The sequence below is a fragment of the Pagrus major genome, chromosome 4 (genome assembly GCF_040436345.1).
Source record: "Pagrus major chromosome 4, Pma_NU_1.0".
NCBI lineage: Eukaryota > Metazoa > Chordata > Actinopteri > Spariformes > Sparidae > Pagrus > Pagrus major.
This window is the reverse complement of record NC_133218.1, coordinates 24,890,325-24,917,474: the sequence shown is the minus strand read 5'-3', so window position 1 is coordinate 24,917,474 and position 27,150 is coordinate 24,890,325. Positions and strand designations below refer to the sequence as shown.

The 27,150-nt window shown below is 39.7% G+C and overlaps 1 protein-coding gene across 3 annotated transcripts in view; it reads left to right on the top strand.

The window, feature by feature from the left end:
• Window positions 1–26,926, top strand: part of rnf111 (ring finger protein 111) — a 32,892-nt gene extending 5,966 nt beyond the window's left edge. For 2 of the 3 annotated variants that reach the window (XM_073464324.1, XM_073464323.1), the window contains 13 exons: window positions 4,548–4,680; window positions 13,427–13,581; window positions 15,176–15,370; window positions 15,539–15,933; window positions 16,403–16,655; window positions 19,342–19,705; window positions 19,803–19,928; window positions 20,119–20,236; window positions 21,654–21,734; window positions 23,463–23,558; window positions 23,891–23,977; window positions 24,408–24,511; window positions 26,159–26,926. In XM_073464324.1, the coding sequence (XP_073320425.1) occupies window positions 4,548–4,680; window positions 13,427–13,581; window positions 15,176–15,370; window positions 15,539–15,933; window positions 16,403–16,655; window positions 19,342–19,705; window positions 19,803–19,928; window positions 20,119–20,236; window positions 21,654–21,734; window positions 23,463–23,558; window positions 23,891–23,977; window positions 24,408–24,511; window positions 26,159–26,276 (2,225 nt within the window). In that variant the 3' untranslated portion in view covers window positions 26,277–26,926. The remainder of the gene's footprint in view (window positions 1–4,547; window positions 4,681–13,426; window positions 13,582–15,175; window positions 15,371–15,538; window positions 15,934–16,402; window positions 16,656–19,341; window positions 19,706–19,802; window positions 19,929–20,118; window positions 20,237–21,653; window positions 21,735–23,462; window positions 23,559–23,890; window positions 23,978–24,407; window positions 24,512–26,158) is intronic. The other variant, XM_073464325.1, reaches the window with a different exon arrangement.
• Window positions 26,927–27,150: the final 224 nt, after the last annotated feature.

Sequence of the window (27,150 nt, the reverse complement as noted above, 5' to 3'; positions counted from 1 at the left end):
GGCACATATTTATTTGTATGATTGTTTTGTGCAGCTTGTAAAGAGAAATAGGCAAATAGATAGTACAGGCTCACAGGCAACAGGATCTCTAACATCGCAGAAAAAAAACCAATCCAGCATGAATTAACATATTTTAATTGCACGCAATGTGAATTAATATGTACTGAAAAGCAGAACAGAAAAACAGAAATGTCTGACGCAGGAGAAGAGGTCAACATGTGTTGTGCAACTTGCAATGGGAGCAACAATTGCGTTGTTTCTCACACAAATGCTTGATAGTGTAGTGCATTTAAATTAAACAGAATTTAAATGACCTAAGTAGGCATGAATTATCAGAAAAATGTATCTAACTTTTAAGCATAGACTTGCAGCTCCGTTCACTGTACAGTCAGGGATGCTACATACTCTTTTCTGACCTAAGCACAATGTTTGTGACATTAACTTCTGGGTAGAAAACCCTGCATCACACAGTAGCTTACATACATTTTACCTGTCTTTTTTTAATGATGCTATTCCAAAGTGTGTACATCCAATTCATCTAAAATGCATGTTTGATGCTGTCATATCTTAACAACACTCTAACTAGGTAATTAGGTTGGAGACCTACTTTACCTCTTAAAAAAAAAAACATCTTGTGTTTACCCAGAACATCTTTAAATGTTACACTTTATGACAAGAGAAAACACAAGTTTGCTGAATTCCCATATCTCCACAATCCAAATCAACTGGCAGCTTTCTACCCGGAAGAAACTGTTGTTGCCGCGACGTCACAAGGATTTTGGTCTATATTGCTTCCCAGTCTTTCATTGATACTGCTGATGTGCAAACACATGTAGAATTGATTTCAACACAAAAACAGTCAACATTACGTACGAGTCTCCCTTGTCTTTCTGCGCGCTCCATCCATGTACCACCCTCGCCTAAACCAAATGCAGTTTTTCCAGTAAGTGAGATTGTATCTGACACAAACGACTTCTGGTTGTAAGCCTCACGTTTGGAAGGGCAACAAAGGGGTTTATCTGTGAAAACGACTTAACTGAAGCAGGAATAACAGTCCACAGGTTTTCATTCCGCACCAGGTGATTTCATTGTGGCTTTCAACCAGAGAAGAGGAAGTAAACAGAGAACTCATCTTGCTTAGTGTTTGGCTGTAGTGAAAACACACTCGTGCCCTTCATTTCACAAGTCCACATAAAAAAACAACTTGGCAAAAAATGTAATAATCCCCTTTACAGCTTCAGTTTACATCTGATAAATGTTGTGACATACATAAAAAAAAGCGTCTGCGTGATTTTGTAATGGCCTGGGCCCATCTGATAAAGGAATAGCTGCTCCCCCGAGTCCCCTCTGCTTTTCAGGGCTCCACACCTGGCAGGCTATAATGGAAACTGCAGCTCTCTGTACCTGTTGCAACAACACGTTTATGAAGCTCCTAAATCTAAACCATAGCTTTCTGCTCTCATTCCCAGCAAAGTGTGCTTATGAAACCTCCTATTTTCAGATATGAATGATCCAGCATTCACAACAGGAGTCAGTGTGACCTCTAAAAAAGCCTCACCTCTACCTTGGTTCATTGTTTTCCTCATGTAGCCATTTAGCCTCAGCAATATTTCTGCTGCTGTGGCCCTCGGGGAGAATGGAAAGTTGGTTGTTGTGCCTCTGTGGTGGGAAGCAGGTGGGAGAAAACTCAAACACTGTAGAGTGGGAGCCTTTGCATAGAAACAGCAGGTCTCGGAGGGAAAACTAGGCATTTGTTTACAGCAGGGGGAAAGCAAGGAGACAAGTGATGAAACCTGCAGTCTAAATGCCCTGAGTCGGAGCAGGTGTGTGATGTAGCCAGGAAACAGTTTATCCTACATGAGGTCAACAGACTATATTAAATAATTCACTTTGAGTGCAGCTCACACCTCGCATGTTGTTTTAGTTAATAAAGATAAGATTCTTCTTTTTTTGCACACATCTGGCGATTGCTGAAATCATCAATGACTTTTACAAATGATGATTGTTCAGTCTCAAGCATATTGCATGTCCTCTTACTGCCAACAGATCAAGTGGCTACCTAAGGTGAACTTCAGCAAGTTGTCCACCTGATGAAAGTAATAGTAGTAGGTGTTGTTTACTGAACAAAACACTGCACTCACTGGTTACAGTTCTCCACAAGTTGTAAGTAAGATGTTGTTGTTTGTGTAACCACATGAAGGTTCATCAGAGTGCCAGACAGCTCGACTAGCAGAGGGTGCTAAGCAGCAGTTCTCAGGAGACAGTTGGGATAGAAGTCACACTGGGGAGTTATGGACTTTACTAGCATGGCAAGTCACTTAGTGATGTGCACAAAAACACAGTCTACACTACTGCAGCAAATAAATGGAGCCAATGAAAGCTTGTTTTAAAGTAACAGTGTATTTGATACATCAGAACAGACAAATCTAAATATCCTGTCTTTTATATTGGTTGAAATAGATGGCATTCGCTTTTTCAAGGTTGGCTTAAAATTTACATCGAAGGCCAAAGAATGTGAGAGAATTTTTAACTTTGACTCATACCAAATGCATGAGTCAGCAACTCTCACTTACACTGACAAATTGTGACAAGAATTAGAAACAGGCATGAGACTGTAAGCACAAGTAAACCTGTATTGTCTGTGACTATACGATGTATATAATCTTCATCACTGGTGGGGATAAAAGTTTAGATTTATGTCTGACCTTGGATAAAGCTGTAGATGAAGCTGTGTGTTCAGTTATAAAAAATACAACACAGAATCTGTCCGGGGAGGCGTTGTCCCTGTTGCCCTCCCGTAGTCCTGGCACTGTCTCTCCATAAAGAATGATGCATTTGTCTCAAATTAGTTTGCCATGACTTCAGCTTGTTTGAACAGTGCCTGTGATGAACAAGGCTCCTAGTGTGTCATATGGGTGGCATTGATTAGAGCTGCAATGATCAATCGATTCATTGATGAGTTGTGAACTACTAAAAATGAATCGTCAACTATTATTATAATTGATTAACCAGTGTGAGTGATTTTATCTTAAGAAAAAAGGCAAAATTATCTGATTCTGGCTTCTTAAATGCGACAGTAATGAATATCTTTGGCTAATGGGCATAACGAGACATTTGAGGATGTTGTCGTGGGCTTTCGGAAACGCTGATCAACATTTTACGCCATTTACTGACATTTTATTGTCCAAATTGATTATTCAAGAAAATAACCAGATTAAAGCTGCTGAAAGTGATATATTTGTATTCGAATAAGTGTTAAATAGCTCTATATTCCAGCAGTAATCACTGTTATAGAGTGTTTGGTCAGTAACCATGTCTCTCCTCACTCTGCTCATGCAGTAAAAGAGAAAACACATTTTTTGATATCCCTGCCCACTCTATCCAAATGGGACGGAGAACTCCATGATCCACAATGCAGAGAGCAGGATCCTCCTGTTTGCTGCCATGTCTGGTGATTACAGCTTCACGTTCATATTGTGACGTAGAGAGAAGGGAGGGGATTGGTAACTGCAAAATCATTACTTTCAACCTCAGCACTAGTTAATACACAAGCAGGACCACTAGAGATGAAGTATTAACAGGGAACTGGTCAATTTTAGTTTTGAAATATAAATGACTTTTCCTGTTTTGTTTTGAATTGTGGAGATTGTTTAAAAAGTACATGTAGTTGTTATGATGGCATATAGTAGATCATAACATTATCCACAAAACGGTATGTGATATGAGTATGCATTTTCTTTCTTAAGTGTCTGACTGTAGCAGGTCTTCGGTTGCCATTCGTAATGATTTCCATCCAACATATAAAGAAATAGTCCATTCTGTTGTCTTTATTCTTGTCTTTGGGAAAAGAGCTACCCTCTACTCTCCTCTGTCTGATCTGTCAGTGCAACCATCTAGTCTTAGTGAACGCACCTGGGGCATCTATCATTGTATTTAGTCCAGGCAGAGATGGAGTGAGATCTGTTGCATAGGGAACCAATCACAGAGCAGATTTGGGAAAAGAGAAGGGGAAAAAAACCTATCGCAGTGCAAATATAGTTGAGCACTGATGACCTACATTTCTCCTGTTAAGCTGTGAGCCTGATGATTCTGCTGTTAGCATGATGACACTAAAGAAAATACTATCTGGCCACTTACACAAATCCATTAGTTTTAGACAAAACCCTTGAGAAAGAAGAGGAGTAGAAGCTTTTTGAGAATAAATGCAGGTAAAGTGGAGAGTACAAGTCTATGTTTTGTGAGTAGGAGAATGTGACAGCATGCACTGACTTTAATGTGTTTATTTGTTGTTTGTTTGCACTTAAAAATCACCAAAAAGGGCATACTGGTTAATTTGTACTTAACTATTCACCCAACTTCAATGTGCAAAATTCCTGAATAAGTGTCGAATTTCAATGAAGAGAAGTCAAAATCAAGAGTGCAGGCTCCAAGTTTTCATTTGAAGTATGTGTATTCTGGTAATTGTGTTGTAGTTGGATCCTTTCTTTGTCTATGTCCACCTGTATGATGTGTGTTAGTAGTATACTAAATTTAACTGGTGTGTTCAGGTGCTCTGGATGAAGATGTGGTGGTCATTGAGTCGACTCCGGCTCCGGCTCCTGCTGTCCCTGCAAGTGAGGAGATCAACGTCACCTCAACAGACAGCGAAGTGGAGATCGTTACAGTTGGAGATGGTTTCAGGTGGGCATTCAAGCTTTTTCAGCAAGCACTGAAATAATGTGTTTTTATGAATTTAGCATAAGCTATATATTCCAATGTTTCTACATATCTTTTGCATGGATTTGATGTGAGGTGATAATTGACTGTGGCTCAAATATAGTGTTAAGGAATGTTTTTTTGCTTGCCATTTGGGAACATTCCTCATCAAAGAATCAGTTGATTGGTAAAGTAATAAACTGATAACCCATCAGAGACATTGACTTTTTCCATTTGACATCCGGGGACCTAAATCCATGTTTATTCTGTAGGTGCGAGAGTCATGTCAACAATATCTATTGCAAAAATGTCTGCAACATTCAGCCATTCACGTCAACAGTCTTTTACTAAAGTAAGCCCAGCAGAGTCATTTTGTTTCATAGGTTGATTCTGTTAAATATTATTGTTTGTCCAAATTGTTCAGAGCATTTTTTTCGTATGAGAAATCCTGTTGTTGGAGCCTGAGGCTGAGGACAAGCTTCTTCTCAGTATGTTTTGCATGACTGGTCATGTGATGTTGTTCCCCTATCTTTAGAACACGAAGAACCCCCTTTCCTTATACTGCAAGACCATACCTGTTATGCTATTTATGTGTTGTTTGCCTGGGTAGTCTTTTGTCTCTTTGCTTTTTTAAAATGGTAGGTGAGTGTTTTGCTACTAATGTCAGCCGTTGGTGGGGTGCTATAGATGTCATTTTGGATGTTAGTTAATAGTATGCCCTCTCTCTAGCAGTGACCATAGCATGAGTGATACATAATCTATTGGTCAACATGGTCATAAGCCCGTCGCACTTGTGATTGCGCTCACGAACAAGAAACAAATAGAAGAAGTGTATGTCGCAATATCCTAGCAAACCAATGAGTTTGGAACACACTTGGACAGCTGTAAAATGGATGATGCTACAAGAGAGGTCAAAAAGTCTTAATTGCATCATAGTTTTACTTAAATTAATTCAAGAATGCCATAGAAATAGGTCTCTATGGAGGAGGAAAGTACTGTCTAACATTATAAACACCATAACTTGAATTAACTAAGTAATTAAGTTAATTCCAAGTGTATGAAAAATTATGTTTAGGCACCTTGCTTATTCAAGTATTAAAGTGACACCCACTTCTTTCCTTCTATCTTACTTTTAAATAAGGCTTCACAATTAATCTAAATATTATTAAAATTGCAATATGGCCAAGTGCAATATCCAAATGTTTGTTTGGTACAGACCCCAACAAATGTTGTGGATCATGTCGCAATCATAATATCTGTCAAAATTATCACAATATGATCTTTTACCATATCGTGCAGTCCTACTATTAAAAATGGGAGCTGTTGACTACAGTTTTTAAAACTTGTTGCTCTTAGACCTTTTTTTCCAGGTTGTTTCACACTCACTATAAATATTCTTGTTAATTAAATGCAACATGGACGCTCAATTGCAAGTAAAATGGCCGTGTATATGCCTTTGAATGAGGGCATTTATTTTAATGAATGAATGAATTAGACTTAAACCACATTTAGACTATGACATGCAGTTGGGTAAATGCAGTTGCTGATTGCTAGTGTGTAAAGGTATGTATGGTTCTGAGGATGGGTGGTTGTGGTGCTGTATAGTGCTTTATGGATTCCATAGCTTACATTGCCCAGAGAAAGAAGGCTGCATGCAGAGTTGTTTATCGCAGCAAAACCACATAACTCTGAAGAGACCTGCTCTGAGCTGCTGTTAATGAATTCTTTCTAGAAGCAGCACACACAAAGCTAACTGCTTCTGTGAATAAATGTTCATAATTAGCCTGTGTCATGGGTGGACAGCTTGAGTGGTAGGGGCAAAAAATGTCACTTTGAGCCGGCTGAAGGGTCATTATGTTACTTACCACTCACATTTTGAAACCAAATGTTGCCATTATTAGTTTATAACTGTTAACACTAACATTGAAAGTGGAGAAACAGTGAAACGCATTTGATATTTTTCAGATAAAATAACCCTGGAAGCTTTTTTACACCTTCTAGCCTATTTACTAGAAATACGGTATACTTTACATTCATGCTAAACATTTTCCCAGACGTACCAGTGTTTTTGATGGGTTTTTCACACCCTACAGCCTTGGTGTTAATGCAGTTCTTTAATGTATAAAAATTTATAGAGGCTTGATAAAAGCGTTAATTAGGTAATCCTTGTCAGTGAACACAGTGTCAACTTAATTTCCTTATTGAGACTTTGTGACACACAGTGGTATGAGTTTTTTAATCAGTAATGGCATGCATACATACAAAAATTATGATGGAGAGGTTTAGGAGGAAAATCTCTTGTGTAAGTAGTTGTGAACTCATCTTTTAGATTTTGGGATGCGACAATTAAAGTCTGTTCAGTGCCACGACAAACTGACGGAATCCATATCATAGCCACCTTATCATTGTATACACCAGCTTGGCTCAACAGGGTAGTTGATAAGGGCTTTAAGAAGTATGCAGAGGATGAATAAGAGCTTATCTAAGAATTGGAACATAGCGCTCTGTTTCTTAGAGAACTGCTAAATATTTACAGTCTGAAAGAAATACATGTACAGCAGATAGTCATTCTCCGCAGCTGACTCCATTTTCTTCATCCCACTGAGAACCATATTTTCCCATTTTCATAATATGACTTCCTGTCTCAGTACTCCCCTAATTCCTCATGTAGGCGATTATGCAGCTCAGATCTCAAGCCTCTGCCCATATCTGTTTGACTTTTCCATCTTTTTCACAGTATTGCTCCTTCTTTCCTACTTTATGTTGATTCAACAGTAATATCTGAAAATAGTTCCCGGGAGTGGTTGCACCAAGTCTGGAATGCTGTGGCTTGTCTAATCTGCCTGTTTTCCTGACTTTAAAAGATGTCCTGGCTCGCTAGAGAATGTAGGGATGAGCTTCCTTGAAGGGGGGATGGGCAGCAGGGGAGCAGGAGGGCGGGGGAATCAGAGACCAGCAGAATGAGCAATGAAAGCTTTGTTTATACCGCCAGTGGTCTGATTTTTTTTTTTTTTGAATGAATGTTTGTGTGTAGTTTCATTTTGTCCACACTAAATAACAGAAACTCCTCTCTGTTTAATGCTGTATGGTTCAACAGCTGAAACTTACTCCAAAATGGCCATACAGCTGGCTCCACACCTTTCTACAACAGTTTCAACAACACTATACACTAATCTTAATGAATGTAGGATTTATTGCAGGACTGTTGTATTAGACTTCCACTAATTTTAGCTACAGGTGTTCCTAATAAACCGGCAACTAAGGGTATATTACCTTATGTGATTCAGCTGCACACTAAGCAGCGCTTTAGGGACATAGTTCATTATGTTACTAAAAGAGGAGCAAAGAGGCCATTTTTAACCAAAACCTGCTCTTCTCACGTTGCTGAGTGACATGCTGTCAGTATTGAAATCTTTATCTGCTCGCTGTTATTTATTTGTGTCACTCCACAGTTCGCTCATTTGTGAAGCACTGCATTAGGAGAACATTCCAGCGTTTTAACAGTGCGCTGTGGGGCGTGTTTGGCAGCGGCTTTACACACAGCACAGTGAGTTACAATAAACAAGGATTATGCAGCTGATATGGATCAATTTAGAAAAGGCCCATTCTGCATATCAGCTCAGGGCACACATAGTAATAGGGTCCTAAAACATTTTGAATGTCATTAGAATTTCTGTGGCTACAACTTCTCCAATCCTTTCTATGTATAAAAATAAAAATGTTGTTCTTGTTTTTCAAGTGTTTGAAAAAAATTGGGGGGGCGTGAAAGTCTCTTGCATTGCATGACTACAAAAACATCAACCTACAATACTTACGTATCCAGTATTCTCTGACTGAGATTGGCCCAAATGTAACTTTTATTTAACTTTTGTATAACTTTATTTATATATACTTTATACATTTTTTTCAGTTTCAGATATGTACGGGCTATTCACATGTTGTTAGGTGTCGGCAATATCGTCAAAAACATCTATCACAGTAAATTTTATTAATATCTATTTATATATATATTTGTGAGACTGTTTTAGAATTGTTCCAGAAAAAATGCTGGATGGTGAACCTAAAAGTTGAGGACCTAATATTGAACTCCTGAGGGACTCCTTTTTAACAAATGGATCAGTTGAAAAGGCTTGGTCCGGGTGAAGTGCAGCCCACTTTTGTAATGGTCTTATGAGTTTTTTGTTTTGAGTCTTGCTGGAGCCCAGTCTGGTTTTGGGTTCCACTAGAACTAAAATTGAGGAGTTCATTTGCAGACCTGTAAATTAATATTCAAGATCAAGAAGTATCAGAAATTTTATTGTTTGTCTGAATTGTTGAGAGCTATTTTCCCTTGTGAGTAATCCAGTCTGTTGGAGCCCGAGGCTGAGGACAAGCTTCTTCACAGTATCCTTTGCATGACTTGTCATGTGGTGTTGTTCCCTTTCTTAAGAACATGAAGATCCCCCTTTTTATACTGCTAGGCCATACCTGTTTTGTCTTTTTTCTTTTTTTAAATCTCAAGTGTGCGTTTTACGTCTAATTTCTGATGCTGGTGAATTTGGATGCTAGTTAATATTATGCCCTCTCTATAGCAGTGATGGTGGTGCTGACTTATAGGATGAGTGATAATCAGTCTTTTTGTTGACATGTTATGAGCCTGTTACACTTGTGATTGTGCTCATTAACAAGAAACAAATGAAAGTAGTTTATGTAAGTGTAAGCAAATCAGTGAGCTCGGAACAGTGTACTTAGACAGACAGTGGAGAAGTGGATGACACTACAAGAGAGATTGTATAGTCTGAAGTCTAAATTGGTATATATGTATAAACTTTAAATATAGCCTTTTGATTTTTTCCCCTTAGGTTAAGGTAGGTGTAGCTATCTTATCTAGTTTATATCACAGTAATAGTATATAGTACAATAATTATTCTGTAAATTCAATAGAGTGTAGTAATGATTCCTAAAACCGGGAAATCAGTCAGCGTTTTTACACTTCTGGTTGCCCTATCTCAAAGTCAGTGAGTTTGATATAGTTATTTTTTATGTGTATTTCTTTTCACACTGATGATGATTGATGAGGACACTGACAAGCAAAATGCACTATATCAGCATAAAGGACTTGCATGCCGCTCTGTAATTATAAGAAGTCATTACATCAGCCAGTTCTCTACTCAGTGCTGAGAGTTAGAAAGTGATGTCATCGTATCCTTAATTGTGAAGACAGACTTGATAGGTTACTTTAATGAGTACAAAGCTTGATGCCTCAGATTGTCTACCACTCTTGCACAGTGCTATTTCTGCCTTGTATGATCTAATTCCCTTAACTCCCAAACCAGCAGTTTACTGTGTATTACTGCAGTGCTCAGCCCTCAGCACTCATCCCTCCTCTGATCTCTGGGGCATGTGGCTCACATCACGTTGGCTTGGCACAACCTCAGCTTTACCAAGACACCCATTCCCATAGTGTTCATGTTTACAATGTACTGTTTTCCTCTCGGCTACCCACCCACCCACCCCCAACCCTCAGGGGGTCATGGTGGTAAACAGATATTTACAAAATAATCCCAGGTCTGCTTAATTAGGACCCCCTCCCTCGTGGCTAGTCCGGTTCCCTGGGATCCACCTAGAGCTGAGGAACCTGGCCAATTAGATCCCAACACAACCACCATGCGCCCCCTCTGTTTGCCACCCTCATTGCTGTGTGTTTTGTGGTTAGTTGGGCAGAAGTTTGCTTTAGCGAATTGTTTTTAAAAGCTAATAAGCTAATAAGCTTCCTCTTTTATTCCACTAGCATTGTGCAGCGTGTCTCACAGGAAATTGACTTGGATGCAGACAGTATGAGCTAATGGGAATCCCCCTTATCACAAACTGCAAAGAGGAAGGCATTTCCTGCGTTAAAACACATCCGAGGAATGTGATCAAAGCCAAATTCTGTTAGCACTTAGCCCTCTGAATAATGAGGAATATTGATAATTTAACCAGTCCATAGCTTTACATAGGGTTATTTAAGTGTTTACACTTTTTGTTTACAATATTGGAGTCTTTGAACTCCTGACTACCATTGGATCATCAACAACTAAGATAGCAAACAGTGTAGTTTCATAATTCTAGCTTTTGAAGTTATTGAAATACTTGTGAATTAAAAAATCTTAAAAATAAAAATAAAAATCATTAAGTCAGGACAAAAGTATGTATTGGTAGCATTTTTTCTATAGTTTCCTGTGCCTGATTCCCATCCATCTTTTTTCCTATTTACAGTGATATGTAGCCTATATCCATTCAGGGAAGCTCAGGGAAATACCCTTGCAGGTTGCTAGTCTTTCCCAGGGCTGACACAAATAGAGACACGTACATACACATATATGTTGACACCACAAGCCAGTTTAAAGTTTGCAATTCACCTGACATGTCTGTCCGTCTGTCTGTGATTTATTGAATAGGTTGGTAATTTCCTTTGCTACAATGAATTAATGAGTCAAAGTCACTGATCTACAGTAAATGTTTTGACACACCAAAAGCTCCATAGTTATGATGAAATTGTGGTTAACAGGGCAGTGCTTGTGGCGCTCAGTACACAGCCTTTTCCCTCTGCTTGTGTGCATTTTTTAAATACTCCCAGGGAACAGCAGTGAAATCCCCCAGCCACAAAGCTCCATGGTATCCAGCTTTACGGCACTCCCATACAGTCTCTAGTCTGTTGTCCCTTGGGCTCATCCCTCCTCCCTCTGATCACCTGGCTTTACTGCACTGTGTTGGGAAATGCGGCTATTCCCTGGCCTCTCACTCCAGTCTCAGAGCAAAGGGGTAGAGCGACAGGAGATCTTTGAGAGAGAAAATTAAAAAGAATAAAAAAAAGGAAGGGCGGAAGGCAGGTCAAGGAATGTACAGGGCACATACGTGTAGGAAAAAGGAAGGTGGGTGGAAAGAATGATGAGATTTAAATTGAAGGTGGTCGAGGATTCAAAGCTCCATTATTGTTGTCCTGAGAGAACAAGTTATCTGTAGTTATGTGTGTTCTTTGCAGCTGTATTAGGTCTTGCTTTCTAAGATGCGCAGGGGCATTTAAATGGGATAGTGTGTATTTTGTGCTCATGTGCCATTGAGTGAGTGTACTGGGCCATACATAGCCATATGTCAGGATTACAGACCCTTAAAACTGTTTTGTTTCATGATCAATTGTGATGGAAAAGAAAACATTAAAGAAGCGTGTAAGAATTAAAGCAGATGGTCTTTTCCTTAAAACTGGTCTGTCTATGAAGTAGAAGGACACAAGTATTGAAACTGATGCTACATGATAATAAAATACTGAGAAAAAGGGCTGTTGTGTTCCATTTTGCTTAAAAGACAGAAAACCTACAACCACAAAGCTGCACTGGACCAATAAACGCTCCCGTGACGTACTGCTCGTTGGGCAGTGCTTGGTTTTGGCTCATTTGTATTGAAACAGAAACAATATGGCAGTCAGCTGGTGACAAACATTCTTGAATTACAGCTAAACAGTACACTTAAATATGTTTTTGAAAACATGTGAGGCAAGAGAAAGGCAATGCAGTTACAATATGTTGGCTCATGTTTGATCAGCACTGCCCTGTTTTACAGTTTGACCTGAGTTTGGTGAGTTGCCCCTCTCTCCATCCATGAGAGAGGGTGGCTGCTCTCCCTCTCTTGGCCCTGAGAAGCTGCAGCCTTTATTTACTGACAGCTACAGCCTTCACTGTACATTTAATTTACTGCTAAACTGCAAACTTTCTGCCACCTGCTCTCTTTTCCAGCCGCTCCGCGCACTAGTTCTTTCTAGCTCTTGCTCTACCACTTACCTTACGCAGGTAATAATACCTTATTCTTAAAGGAGCCATGCAACTCTTGTTACATGTGGTTTGAAGTTTAGTTTCTCTCGAGTGTCAGTGTTCGTACTCTTAAGATATCTGCTGTATTTTTCGAGGTGGGTTAAGTTACTGCTGGTTAATACCCAACTTTTCCTGATTTTGCAGCTCAATAACAAAAGCTTTTAAATAACTTAATTACTGAGTACTTTTATTGCGAAGAATATACAGGAGATGAAAAGTGTTTATTACCAAATTAGTGGTGCTTTGTTGGCAGCATTTTTTTTTTCAGCCGCTCCTTTGACCAGTACACAAAACAAGCATGTCATCAGTTAAAGACACACCTTCAAGCAGGTAGCCCTGTTGTAATGAAAATGCAAATCCCTGCCACACTGGTCTGACATGTCGAGTCAAACCGAGTAGAGCCAGGCAGTATCCTATCATTACTATGAACATTGAGAGCTGTCAAACACTAATAACATTAATAAAGGCTACATTTCATTTATGTGTGCCAGAGCTACAACCCTGGAATTATACTGATGCAGATAGTTTAGAGACATTGTTTATGTTAGTAGATGTCCCGATGCTTTTCCTGCCATGACAAAAGGCAGTTTCTCAGTTTGTTTTCAGAGTGTGGGTATTTTTTTTCTTGTCTCACAAAAGGTAAATGTCACAAAAGAAGTAATTGACTGACACACAGTTTTTAGAGACTACAGTAAAATTATTATCCTCACTAGCTAGATCTAAAAACAATTGTCAGAAGTCTGGTGTTGCTTCCTCGCCTACCTTTTCACCAGCAGCCTCTTGTCAAAGCAGCCACTGTCCTAGAAATGAGCTTCAGAGTCTGGCTGTGAGAACATTCCTGGTGAGGCAGGCGGTCCTGTCCTGCAGTTGCCTGTAATAGGTTTTCTATGTCTGTATGTCTACAGGTCACGCTCAGTGGGGGGTCTCAGCAGGATCTGGGCTAATAGTTGCTCCCAGAATCGTCTCCAGGAGCCACGTGGACGTCACAGACTCTCCACTGTCATCCAACCACTTCGTCAGAATGCTGGGGAGGTAGTGGACCTCACTGTGGATGAAGATGGTAAGAATGAACATAATGAAAGTGCATCATCCATGAAATTTTAACTGTCTCTCTAAACGACAGCTACACATCATTTCAACTCCGGTCTCATTTTTCAAGTGTTGTAATACTGGATGCTCTTAGCTTTAACTGGAAACTTGATAGTTACTGAATTAAAACTGTTTTGGGTAAGTGTGTAAACCAAGAGCATTGCAACAGCTTCTTCTGTGTAACTCGGTCCACTTTTTAACGTCACTTCAACAGTAGGACAGCTGAACACTTACAGCAAACATGATACATCACCTCACTGTCTTACAACATATCACTCTGCCAATCTTAGCCTTTATGTATTTTACCCTTTTCCCTCCCTCCAGTTGAAATGTCCTCATTTCAAAGGTTAAGACAAATACATTTTATCCTACAACATCTGGCTATGTGAATCAATCATTATTCTCAGATGTTTCTTAACTATCAGCCATGAAGAAGAATCGCCTTAAGTGATCTGTGCTATTAGCCTTGAATTTATACAGTGAAATTCATGACATTAACGTAACATCTTAACAACTTTATTGTCCCAAAGATGCTATATATCTGTTCATCCTTTCAGTCCCTTCCCCTTGGATTTTTAGTAGATCAATTTTCAGGAAGTTGCAGAGCTTCAAGTAAAGCCACACACCAAACCTCTTAAAATCTTTTCTCAATTTAGGCATGAGATCGGACCTCTATAGACGCTAAAAGGAGTAATGAGCCTAACCTGAACTGTTAAGTACAAGAATAATGTGTTGTATTCAGTTACTAAGTTATAGAATAAAGCTTTACAAATGTGTTTTAATTGCTGTTGGCTAAGAGAAGATTTTAGATTCTGTTATTTAAGTACCTAAACAAAATGGGCTGTTAGAATGCTTTAAATAGTAACTCACATCAATTACCCTACTCAGTGATGAGAATAAAGAGTTTGTTGTTAAACATAAACCATTAAAATTAACCCACATTAACCTCAAGCACTACCATATTTATTTTTATTTGCATTTCTTTTCACGGTGCACTTTATTTTCTGCTGCTTTGTAACCTCAGGTATTACGTGACTTGTGTCCACCGTCAGCCCACGCTCATGACAGATAGTAAAATGGTAGAGCACCAGTGAGTATTAGAGTATTTGCATTTCTTAGGAGAAAGAGGGGAAATTAATTTGTGAATATGAAAAGCAGATGGGACGCACATACTGGAATGCTAATTAGGTCTGCTCTTCTCCTCGGCTGCTAAGCCTCCGCAGATAAGTACACACATGCTACAGTCCACGCTAGGACTTTTTTTTTTTTCCAGACAAGGTGTTATTTTGGATTTTAGGTGATGACACCAATTGTGTAAATCATGCCTTTTCATCTACGAGTAACAACTGGCACATCAACATGCAACATGTCATCATTTTTAATTGTCAAGGCTTTGTTAGCAATTATTTTAACCTTAGTGTGAAAAGAATTTCATTAATGATGATTTGGGAAACAAAATATACAATCAGACCCCAACGACTTCGCCAATTAAATATTTACCCTTTACAATTGTCATTATTCATCCTTTTCTAAATAATCACCTATGTTTTTTTTATGTCTCCTAGATCTCTCAGTTGTGCCAACAACCTCTGGCAGCATTCACCCTCAAACAGTCAGGTCGTCCTCGTCATCATCTTCCCATCATGCCTCTACCTCAGAGCTCAATGATGCCCCAGGTCCTTCCACTAGCTGCCCAGGCTCAATACCTGAAAGTATGCACACACAGAGGCAAAGTGGCTCTACTCGCACAGCCACAGAGGGTAAGACAGGACATGGCAGGTTGAAACCAGCTACTGTAGACCATTTTGTTTGTTTTGCTCTGAGGCAGCTTGGGTCCAGGATTACTTCCTTTCAGTCACTTTTATTTTTTGTAATGTTTTGCTGACTCATCCCATGTTTTTCCTGATTTAATATCTTACTCTCACCAGATGACAGCAGACCAGGTTTGTCAGGCACAGCAGGAGAAAACGCAGGCACGGCCATGCCCAGACTCCCATCCTGCTGTCAGCAGCACTCCCCCTGTGGAGGGCCCTCTCCTGGTCACCTGTCCCTGAGCCACTCCCACTCAAGCTGCCTGCAGGCACCGTCCTCTCAGCAGACAGGCGGCTCTCAGCACGGCCACAGTCATGGCCACGGCCACAGCAACGCTCACCACTTCATCCACCACGTCCATCACCCAGCACCACAGCCCCCTGGCACCCTACCCTTTCAGGAGCCGAGCTGCCCCGTGGAGCGACCCAGTGCTCTGCCTGCACCCTGTGCCGGAGTCAGCAGCAGCAGCAACAATAGTGGTAGCAGCAACACAGGCCACTACCATGACCAGGTACGCCCATGCTGCGCTCAGTTTGACAAAACTGTCATCAAGTAGTTTACATATTAAAATATAACCTGGGTCTCATTTCAAATATGAAGACTGTATGAGTGAGGTGAGAAGAAGAAGTATTGAAGTTTTTAAATTAGTCTTGCCACGTTAGGTTGCCCCATTGCTTTGTCAAAGCTTCGCTATGCATCGTCCTGCCCTCCTACCCCTCCATTAGTAAAGGTCATGGTCCAACACTCCAGCTCTTTAAACAGCAAGGTTCATCCTATATGTTTCTTTCACTCAAAAAGAAAAATTCTACAGTGAACAGAAGATTTAATTGGACATGGTATACGGCTTGAATTGTGTATGACTTGTGCGTGACTGTATTTGAACTCTGGGATAATGATCTCAAAGGAAGACTCATTTAGTATTCCACAGGAGAAGTTCGTTGCTCTTCTTTGTCTTCAACATCTCCGCCTTCGTTCCACAGCAAACTCTGCCTGTGGACCTGAGCAACAGCAGTGTTCGGAGCAGCGGAAACGGCGGGGCTAGTTTCCATGGCAGCACGTCGGCCTTTGACCCGTGCTGCCCGGGCTCCACCTCACGTCCTCCCGCTTACGTTTCCCAGGCCACCCCTGGGCCTAGCCAGCCAGCTGTGGTGGACTCGTTCAGCTCCTCCATGGTGGCTCAACCCCAGCCGCAAACACAACCCCAGCCCTGCAGACATTATATGCACCCCTCCTGTGAGTACACCACCTTCAGCAGACATTCAACAATGGTTTATTTTAGCCTTTTTTGTGGTCAGAAATATTGCTGTACAGAAAAAATCATATTGAGATTATTTTGCCAGATTTTTTGTTGGTAATTGTAATATGAGTCTGGATTTCTCATGCTGTTTAATGTGCTGCAGCTAAACAGATTATTGGCTATCTGACCTGCAAACTGATGATTTGTTTTAATCAGTTAGTTGATCAAAAGGAAAGTAATTGCCAACTATTTTGATAATTGATTAATCGTTTCACTAATTTTTAAAGCAAAAAATGTGAAACATTTGCAGGTACCAGCTCCTTAAATGTAATGATTTGCCGCTTTTATTTTTCATTTATGATTGTCAATGAAAAGTCTTTGGGATTTGGGCTGTTGGTTTGACAAAAGAAGTGATTCAAAGATGTCACTTTGAACTCTTCTCGTGAAATTCTTGTCTAAAGAATTAGTCGATTGATTGTGAAAGTAATCAGCAGATAAATCAATGATGAAATGAATCATTAATTGCAGCCCTACTTTTTTAACAGTACGAGCTTTTAGTAGGAAAGTTCATGGTTGTTTAAAGTCTGTAGCTCTGGTGTTGTAGCAGGCTGCCTTCTGGCTCAATGTGGCTGTCTGCTCTGCCTCTGATAAAAGCCTGATACTGCTTTATACAAGATTTGATTGGCTGTAACATCCAAAAAACAAAACCAAACTAAATGAAAAATATCATATACAGATTTCACCCTTTTCGATTTATGATTTTGTTCCTCAAAGGAGAACACAGGACAAGATATTTACAGAGCAGCTATCTGCTATAACAAACAAAATATAATGTAATTTCAGTTGGACTTCAACTGTCAGCTACTGCCTTTGGAAAATTTTGCAGTGCCATAGTACTTCTGGAAATTGGCAGACAGCTGCACTCCTAAAACCTAGTGCTAATAGTAATTAAACAGAGCCTGATGGTTAATGTGCCAAGTGCTGTGGGAACTGTACCAGGCAGAAGTAGTTAATTGCTCACTCGACTCAGAATAGCTCAGTACAGAGAGTGATGCGCCGTCACAAGGCTCCCCTGGTGGGGATGTAGTGAAAGAGTGAGTTGACACTGGTGCCTGCTGCCCTCACCTCCCTTTCTCCTGCCTCCTTATTATCCTGCCTGGACAAGTAGCAAGGACGTCTGCAACTAGAAGAACAAAAACAAAAAAATAAATGAATATTTATTAAATGGATGAGTCACAGTAGTGAGCTCAGATCGTTTTGTCTTTGCCAGAAACCTGTCACATTTATCAGGGAAGGTTTACATCAACAACAAAAAATGCTACAAAGGCCTCATCTGTTACACGATGAGCCCAAAAGTCTGTGCTGGCATAAAGTACAAATGTTAAACCATTTTGCCAACATTTTGACTATTGTTTTAAGTGAAAAATAAATACATTTTGTTTTGTAATATCCATAAAGGGTAACTCCACCAATTTTACACATTAAAGTGTGTTTACAGGTCTTGGGGAGTACTACTGCATATGTGAAGAAAGTAGTATAAAGCCTTTTGTGTCTCCGGAGGAAGCTGCATGTAAAATGATAAATATCCTCCAGTGATGTTACTCAATGACTAAATTGCATTGTGGGTAATGTAGGCATCCAGTTTTGTAAATTTGAGTTACCCTTCAAAGGATAAGTCTGGTGACATACTATATATTTATGTTAACAAATCACAGACACTAAAAAAAAGTGATTCTATTGTGAAATATTTCCTGTGTACCTGAAGCCTGATGGAGCTTAATCCTCTGCTCTATAGAGCTCCATTGTACAAATCTGACTCTTAAAAGGCAGACGCTGTGTAAAACATAAATAAAACATTATATGATAATTTGCTAATACCTTTAGACAGTTACACTATTGTTTTAGCTCATCAAATTAATTGATTTTTATAAAATTTTAGCTTATTCTGAATTTGATGCCAGCAACACATTTCAAACATGTTGGGACAGGAGCAACACAAGACTGGTAAAGTTGCAAACTCACTGTTTGGAAGATCTTGCATAAAAACAGGTTCATCTGTAACAGGTGATAGTATCATGATTTGGTATGAAAAAGGGTGCATCCTGGAAAGCCTCAGTTGTTTAGAAACAAGTATGGGGCGAGGTTCACCACTTTGTGAAACACATGATTTGTATAAAGAATATTCCTCCATTGGATCAGGAACACTTTAAGTTTTTTGGTAAACTTAGTTTGTTTGCAAATCATTGCAATATGTTTTTACTTAAGTTTTACACAGCGTCCCAACTTTTTTGGAGTTGGGGTTGTAGAGAAGAAAACACAACATAAACAATACGCTAAACGAAAGACAAACAGATGAATCTGGAGATCCAAAAATGATTAAAAACACATCATTGAGCCACATTGTTGTACTGGCTGACATGTGTCTTGATTGCAGTGACCATGGGCTTTGAAGGTTAGTCTGAGTGTTTTTTAAATTGAATCTATTTGAGATGCCTTCAGTCAGAACAAATGCATTTGGGGCTGAGTGCCACAGACAGGCTGTAAGAGTCGTGAAAGTATCGACAGACAGACTCACACATTGTCTGATGGGATTTGTCAACAATAAAAAAGAGAGTATTTGCAGCATTACCCTTCGGTGTTGAAAGATGTTTTTCTCAATTTTTTCCCTTTTCTCTTTCCCAGATGGCCCTCTAGCACGCTCACTGCACCATCAGCCCTCCTCCGCCTGTCCTCATTCCCACGGGAACCCCCAGCTAACGCCTCAGCCCCCTCCTCAAGGCGATTATGTCATTCCCCACACTGTCACCTTTCATCCGCCACTGCCATCCCACCCTTCAGGCCACGCCGTGCCCCCTGCCCCTCCCCCTCCTCTGTCTACCCACCACCTCTCTAGTTCAAGTGCCCCGCTGGCCCAGCACCTGCCTACGGACCATCAGACCCTGCCACACCATATACCGGCACTCGGGGCCTCTGTGCAGAGGCTCCATCAACACGAGATGCTGCAGAGGATGGAGGTCCAGAGGCGCAGGATGATGCAGCACCCCACGTGAGTACCGCCATCGCCCAGATGTTGGTTTTTTTCCATCATCTTGAAGTGAAAGATAAAACTCCAGATATGAACTTGTGTTTTTCTTTCCCTGCAGACGAGCACATGAGCGTCCTCCTCCCCACCCACACAGAATGCACCCCAACTATGGCCATGGACACCACATCCATGTGCCACAAACTATGTCTTCCCACCCTCGCCAGCCTGAGCAGAGAACAGCATGGTCAGTGTCAGAGGCAATGGGGCTTGGCAGATGGTTGCTTTTAGCCCTAATTTAACCCCAGTTTAATGTCAGCTAATCAAAAATTTCACATTTTAACATGACGCAACGCTTCCTTGGTTTTATGTTCAGCTCCACTAGAGAAAGTTTTGATGTAATGATGACTGATTGCTCGTTACGTGTTTGTCAACAGGGAGCTCGGCATTGAGGCTGGAGTGACTGTGGCACCGTACCCTCCAGGGCACCTGCACTCCCACCTGCCCCACTACCACCCTCCCCCCAGACTGCACCACTTCCCCATCCCCTTCATGGTAAGAGAAACCCTCAGCACACATGCATACATTAGCATAAATGAAAAAGAATCACTTTTATACTAAGTCTGGCTTAGATTAATGGTGTTGGCCCCTTATTTATAACATCAGTTATTTCAAGGATGGTTTGGTGAACCACATGAATAATACATTAGCAATTAATAGCAGCTCATCAGGCATTTCAAGTGCACACTCAACAAATCCACAAGCCTTGAGACGGATCCAGCACACATATAGTCGACAGTTTCCTGATGTTATTGCTTTTTTTCACTCGGTCACCCTCAAACCTCCAAACATTAGTTGTCTTCTACAATCAGTTCTCCTCTGTAGCATCGATGCAAGTGCACATAAATTCAGGCTGCTGTTTTCCAAATGTGTTTAGCACATCCACTGTTCATCACAGCATGCACGCTCAGAATTAGGGGGTAGAGACGTAGAACCAAAGAATATGCAAGTGAATTTTGATGAACAGTCTCGGCAGAGTTCATTAGTTTTAATTTGTATCCATCTATGACCTTCATCATGAAATATTTGCCATGTGAACACATTCAGAGGCCCCTTTAATTATCTTCTGAAAACTCAAGTTAAATTTTAATTTTAGAGATGCCAGCAGCAGTAATGACTCTTAAGAGTCAGTATATGACAAAATGTCAGTTACACAGAGTATAGTTAAACTTAAAGCAGCGATGATCTCTATTTTCTTCATAATAATGTATCAGATGACAATATGAAATGGTTAATTTGTAATAATGAACCTACAGACAATCTGCAGCGCCCCTTGGTTTTACAGAGCTTCATAGTGAGTTGTGTATTTCCTTGTAAAAAGTGTCAGTTTGTCGTGGCACCATTGTACCGGCCTGTCTGCTTCAGCGTCTAAACTCCTTACATTTTGCAGCTGTTTGAAAACACACATTTTTTTAACGGTAAACATGTCAAATTTTACTCATATAGTAAACAGCAACCAATATAGGCTATTTTTTTGTCACCTGTGGAGAAAGTCCCCAGACTCCCTTAAAAAATTGCTTAATTTTGTGAGTTGGCCTATAGCAAATGATTTTCTATTTGGGCCTTCTTGTTAATTCGGTTTGTTCGGTAATGTTTAAGATATTTCTTTATTTGTGTAAAGAACAATGTATCTGTTGAGATCCAATCACAGGTGGTCACTGGAGATGTATGTCCAGACCCATTTTAATGCCAGGTGTGAACTAACGGGCGTAAAGCTGTCCACTTGTCCACTCAGGACAGTTGTTGATACCGAGCTTCTGAAAGATCTACGAAATGAAAACTATTAAGGGGCCCTGTGACCCAGAAATGATTAAGTACATTTATGATTGAGACGTGTTGAGATTATTTTGAGAAAATGTCTTACCAAAGTTTTTTTTAAAAAGTGTTGTCTCGTGTTTTCTTTCTCTCACAGCACACTGGCATATCTGAAGTGACCTACCCTCACATTCGGTACATCTCATCTAGAATGACTGGCTTTGGAAGAACCTATGAGGTGAGGACGTTTTTTGTGTGTGTGTGTTTTAAAAGAAAAATCTAAATCTCTCAAGAAACTGTATCACCGTTTCATTTATCACTGCCATCATCAGTATTAACTTTATAATTGCTTGACTCATCACCACATGACTGATCACTACTGTGATACTGTAATAATGAGTTTATTTGTATTTCTTGCCGGCTTATTCCAGAGCATTCAACCACGTCTCACTTTCTTCCTCGCTGGATGGAGTTTGCTCAGTTTAACATCTTGTTAAATTCGAGGTTGCTGTAACTCAGTTGGCAGTGCAGATTGGCAATTAATCATAATGTTTGCGGTGTGATTCCCGAGCTCTGGGGAGCATGGACTATTTCATAAACAAGTCGAACTCACTGAGTCACAGGCTTCAACCACTAAATTGGTGGGGATTTATGAAGGAAAAGCTATTGTTGTTGCCAGAACGCGTACCTCTACCAAATTATAGGCAAAACATCGCAATGGGATTGGCTCGGCAGATGGTAGATTTTTGTGTCCTCTAACAGTCACGGGATATTTAAGAACTGCGGAAAAAAAAGAGAAATCATGGTTTGGGTTAGGAAACGAACCCGTTCTCCTGTGTGTGACCCACTCATCCAGTCCGACCTCATCCTTATCCATACTTATATATACAGTTCAGTTACGTAATTGTGTTATTAACTTACGTACCTTTTTGTAAGTGAAACCAAACTAAGTAGTCTGTGCCAAAACCTAACACAACATCAACTAGGGTTGTTCCAAATGCCTCTGATAGTGGTACACGAGTTTATGCATCGACCCGATACCAGCAGCGCCTCGTACACCTGTATGCAATTTAACAGATTTTTTTGCTGTACATGTAGCCAGTATAACCTTAAAATAATATTAAGATAATTAAAACAATGTTATTATTATTATTATTATTATTGTTATTATTATTATTATATATTTGAGACTATATCGTGATGTATGATATATAACTTGATATTTTGTCATCTTCTCAAAAATACTTCATAAAATTGCGACTGGGTGACAAAATCAAATATCACAATATTTTGGAGCAAATAGGCCCGACTTCATGTGATTTCTGATCAGTAATCATCAGTAATGTGGATATATGGACTAAGTGGGTATAGAGTAGTATTAGAACAAGTAGAACAGCCTGGTAAGTTCAGAAAATTACATCACTTTACTGCAGTGCAGCCTTCAAAACCAAGGAACTCAAAGAAGAAGGAAGGGTCATTACGTCACTGAATCTTGCTTTGGTGCCAGACTGCGGTGTCAGCTGTACTGAAGTCAATGGGAGATGCATAGAGAAACACACTAAAACCCAACATATCTACATCGTATGACTTCTGGTAAAGAAATTCCTCTAGAAAATGAAAGAACACACTTCAGAGAGCAGGTTAACCACTGATTTTTCAAGTCATACGATGTAGATATGTTTTAGTGTGTTTTTCCATGCATCTCCCATAGACTTTAATACAACCGGCACCACAGTCTGGCACCAAAGAAAGATTCATGATGTAGTGACCCTTCTTCCTTTTTTAGGTTCCTTGTTCAAAACCAGCAAAAGACTTACACTTATCAATATTTTTCAAGGTATTGTATCGAAGTTAGAATTTTTACGGTGTTGTCAGCAACAGATATACCTCCAAGAAACGGTCAGTCCAGGTGTGTTGTATGTGTCTGTCTTTATCTTAGTGGTTTGTTTATACTACTTCCATTCAGGACCTGCTGCATTTAGAGGAAAGATTGGGGACTGTGAACCGAGGAGCCTCTCAGGGAACCATAGAGAGGTGCACTTACCCACACAAGTACAAAAAGGTGAGGACTCGTGATGGTGTGTGTGTGTGTGTGTGTGTGTGTGTGTGTGTGTGTGTGTGTGTGTGTGTGTATGTGTGTGCGCGTGTGTGCGTGCGTGTGTAGCCATGTATATAATGTTAATTGTAATTTGTAGATACTGTATATAGTTGAGCATGTCTGTTACAGTTGATTCTGGGACAGAGTGCGCAGTGGTCTTTTGTGCTCATTTTAAACGTCTGATGTTTAGCAAAAGTACTGTAGTGTGTGAGATTGCAGCTGTGAAGACAAAAGTTTCCTTAGAGGTTTCCAAATGTATCTAAATAAGCAATCTAACACCCTGCCACCCAATACAGAAGGTGTTGGAGAGAGACATTGACCAACAGTTAACCCCTGAAGCTTGGGCATCTATTGGGAAAAATATGCACGCAACCCCAGAATCGGTGAGAAATAATGAACAAATCAATTTGGAAACATGTCTCTGCTCACATGTACAGTAGATGTTAGTGGTAGTCTTGGGGGCCAGGGAATTCGGCTCTAGATTAACTTTGATTTGGATAACTGTGATTTGTTTAGCATAGTGACTAGAGATAGAAAGTTTTATTTTTTCTGTTTTCAGGACAAAATGACCATTCTCTCTGTCCCCTAAAGATTTGTTTTTGTGTTTGTTCTAAACATAGTTAATATTATATTTTCATACAAATGTAATATGTATTTGTAAAGTTAACAGTGTTTTAGCTGAACAGTTTAATGTGTTTAACTGAGACAATTTTAATAGGATTGTTTACAATATGTAATGAGTCTGCTGAGGCAGCAAAACGTACCCGATGCTGCGTATCAAAAGTCATGTTTCCGAATGTTTCCCACAAACAGAGAAAGCTGCATGGTAAGCAAGACGAAGATGAGGGGGCAGATGAAGACACAGAAGAAAAATGCACCATCTGTCTGTCAATACTGGAAGAGGGGGAGGACGTCAGGTAAGAGGCCCCCCTCCTGGGTGTTTGCTGCTCACAGATTTGAATGTGTTCAATTATGCTTTTAGGGGCGTGTCTGTGTTCACACAGACATGACACCTCTCCTGAGATTTAAATTTTTTCTTAAAAATAAACCCCAAAGGTGTAGTAATGAACAACAAACCCCAGAGTGCCTTAAAATTACCGGCCTCATGGAACTGCCTTTTTGGCACAGAGTCAGTTTTTTTTTAATAGGGTTTTCTGCCCTCTGTTGGTTTGAAAGTGATCTAAGCCACATTTCATTTTTACCTTTTTTTTTTAAAAAAAATTTTAATTGAAGTTTTTAAAATTTTTGCTAAATTATTTACAGTACCCAGGTATGATTATTTAAAGGATTTTGAGTATATATTTTCAAACTATAGCACACCATATAACTTTTTTTTATTATTAACGGTAATGGTCAAAGTACAAATGTATTTGTAAATTATTCCTTCGTTATAAACTGTCAGCAAACAAATGGCCGTTGCACATTTCTGATCGAATCAGGTGTTTGTCACACCTCTAGCTTTAAGCATTGATGTTTCCCTAATTGAGTACAGTAACGCTTGGCTTGTTTTATCATTTTTATTTATTAAAACAGTGGCCTTGTCAGCGCTGAATAAAAGTCAGAGGGCAGCAGTCAGTGAAAAATAATAGATTAAAATTTTACATGAAGAGCTCAAATGTTTAAAGGCTCTTTTAGGATCTTGTAGAATGAGTACAATTAAATTGTAATGCCAAAAAATGCCCTATCTCACATTGTTAAAGAAAGTGAGGAAAAATTCCTGGATCTGTCCTTTTATCCAGCTCTGCACCAAAAGTTAATGAGGTCTATTCTGTCCCGAGACCCATCCTTCAACCAAGTTTAGTGGAAATATGTAATATAATAACCTCCTCAGCATTTTTTTAAAATCCTAGTTATTATCTTTATCAGCTGAGTGTTGTAGTTTGTAACAAATGTTGGCCAAAAATGTGCACCTAGTGTGTTTGCTGGACTGTTTCAGCCGTGGATTTGGTGCACTAGTGAGAATTTACAGCAACAGGACAGTGTACGTGGAACTGATCGAAAAATAAACTTCAACATCCATCGTCATTATAATCAAGGAGCACATCACTTTAATAGTTCTAGTTTAGATCTATGGTACAGAGGAATAAGCTATTTCAGGCTCTGTCAACACCTTTTTAATTCCCTTTTTTATTGAGTTACACCAAGGCCCGTACAAACAATGTAATCCTTTTTATAGGGCGTAATATTCCTATCTATGAGTGCCTTTTGTAAGATACCGTTATAACCGTGGTTAATACAACTGAGTAAAAATGAATAATACAGAAGCAAATAAGGACCAATAAATAAAAAAGGAATATACAGGTAAATAATAGGAAGTTACAAAATAGAAAAGCAACTTTAAACCTAATAATAAATAGAATGAAACTGTTGGGGTGTGCCTTCATAACAGTCACCTACTTTACAGGTTCTAGTCTTTTCATGGGAAAAATATAGAATATCACCAGACTTATTCTTTAAACAGCTGCAGGTAGACTTAAGAGATAAGCTTGATATCACCGTTTCCTGCTGTGTTTGTAGGCTGATTTGATAACACATGTTCTCCTCTGGCTGTGTTTCCCCCTCAGACGCCTACCATGTATGCACCTCTTCCATCAGCTGTGTGTGGATCAGTGGCTCCTCACCAATAAGAAGTGCCCCATCTGCAGAGTGGACATTGAGGCGCAGTTGTCTGCCGAGAGTTGATGCTGTTTTTCTAACACCCCCCCGTTTTGTTGAAAATTTATTTTGAGATCATATTAATTTTCTCTTCAGTACTGCAGTCAACCAAAGATGGCATGAATTACCTGCGCAGCTCTACCATGAGAAAATAAAAAAGAGAAACATCTGACAAAAAAGCATCGAGCCTAGAGTGCCAGCTATCACATATTACTACAACAGTTAGACTTCTCCATTAAGGGTTTAAGATTTTATTGTATTTATAAAGCTTTTATGTAGCTTTTGATTGTTTCCTCAAGTGTCATTTTTGTTTCGTTTCTCTGCATGTTTCCTTGCAATGCATTTCTTTGCACATATAACGTGGGCTTTAACACGGCCTAACAACTTGCAGGTGAGGATAGCTGCTCTAGTAAAGATGCATTTCTGTAAACCTAATGCCTTGCTTTACTAGAATAGAATGTCAGCCTCCGGTTTTTAAAAAAACAACATTGCAGGATTCATTTTACCAATCATTGTATTGATTAGTTTATGTTTAGAAGATGTGGATTGTTAGTGAAAGATGTTTTTTAAGTAAAATCAAGACATTCCTAACTAGGGAAATATGTTAACAGATCAGCTGCTGTATTAGTGCACACCCAGTATTTCTAGAGTGGAAATAAACTCCGATGTTCACCTCACTCCCAGAATATGCACATGCTTTGCTACGATTACACCTCCCTCCAGCACCTTCATTCGACTAAAACACCGTTATCACCATCTTCCGATGTATTTTAGAGAAAAAGAATGTCACCTCCCTCTCTTTGACTGTTCTTTCTAACCTGAACGATTGTCGGGATCTGCTGTGAAGCTCTTCTCCATTTTGTTTCCCTGCAGATGGGCCGTGATGGTTAACTAGGGTTCT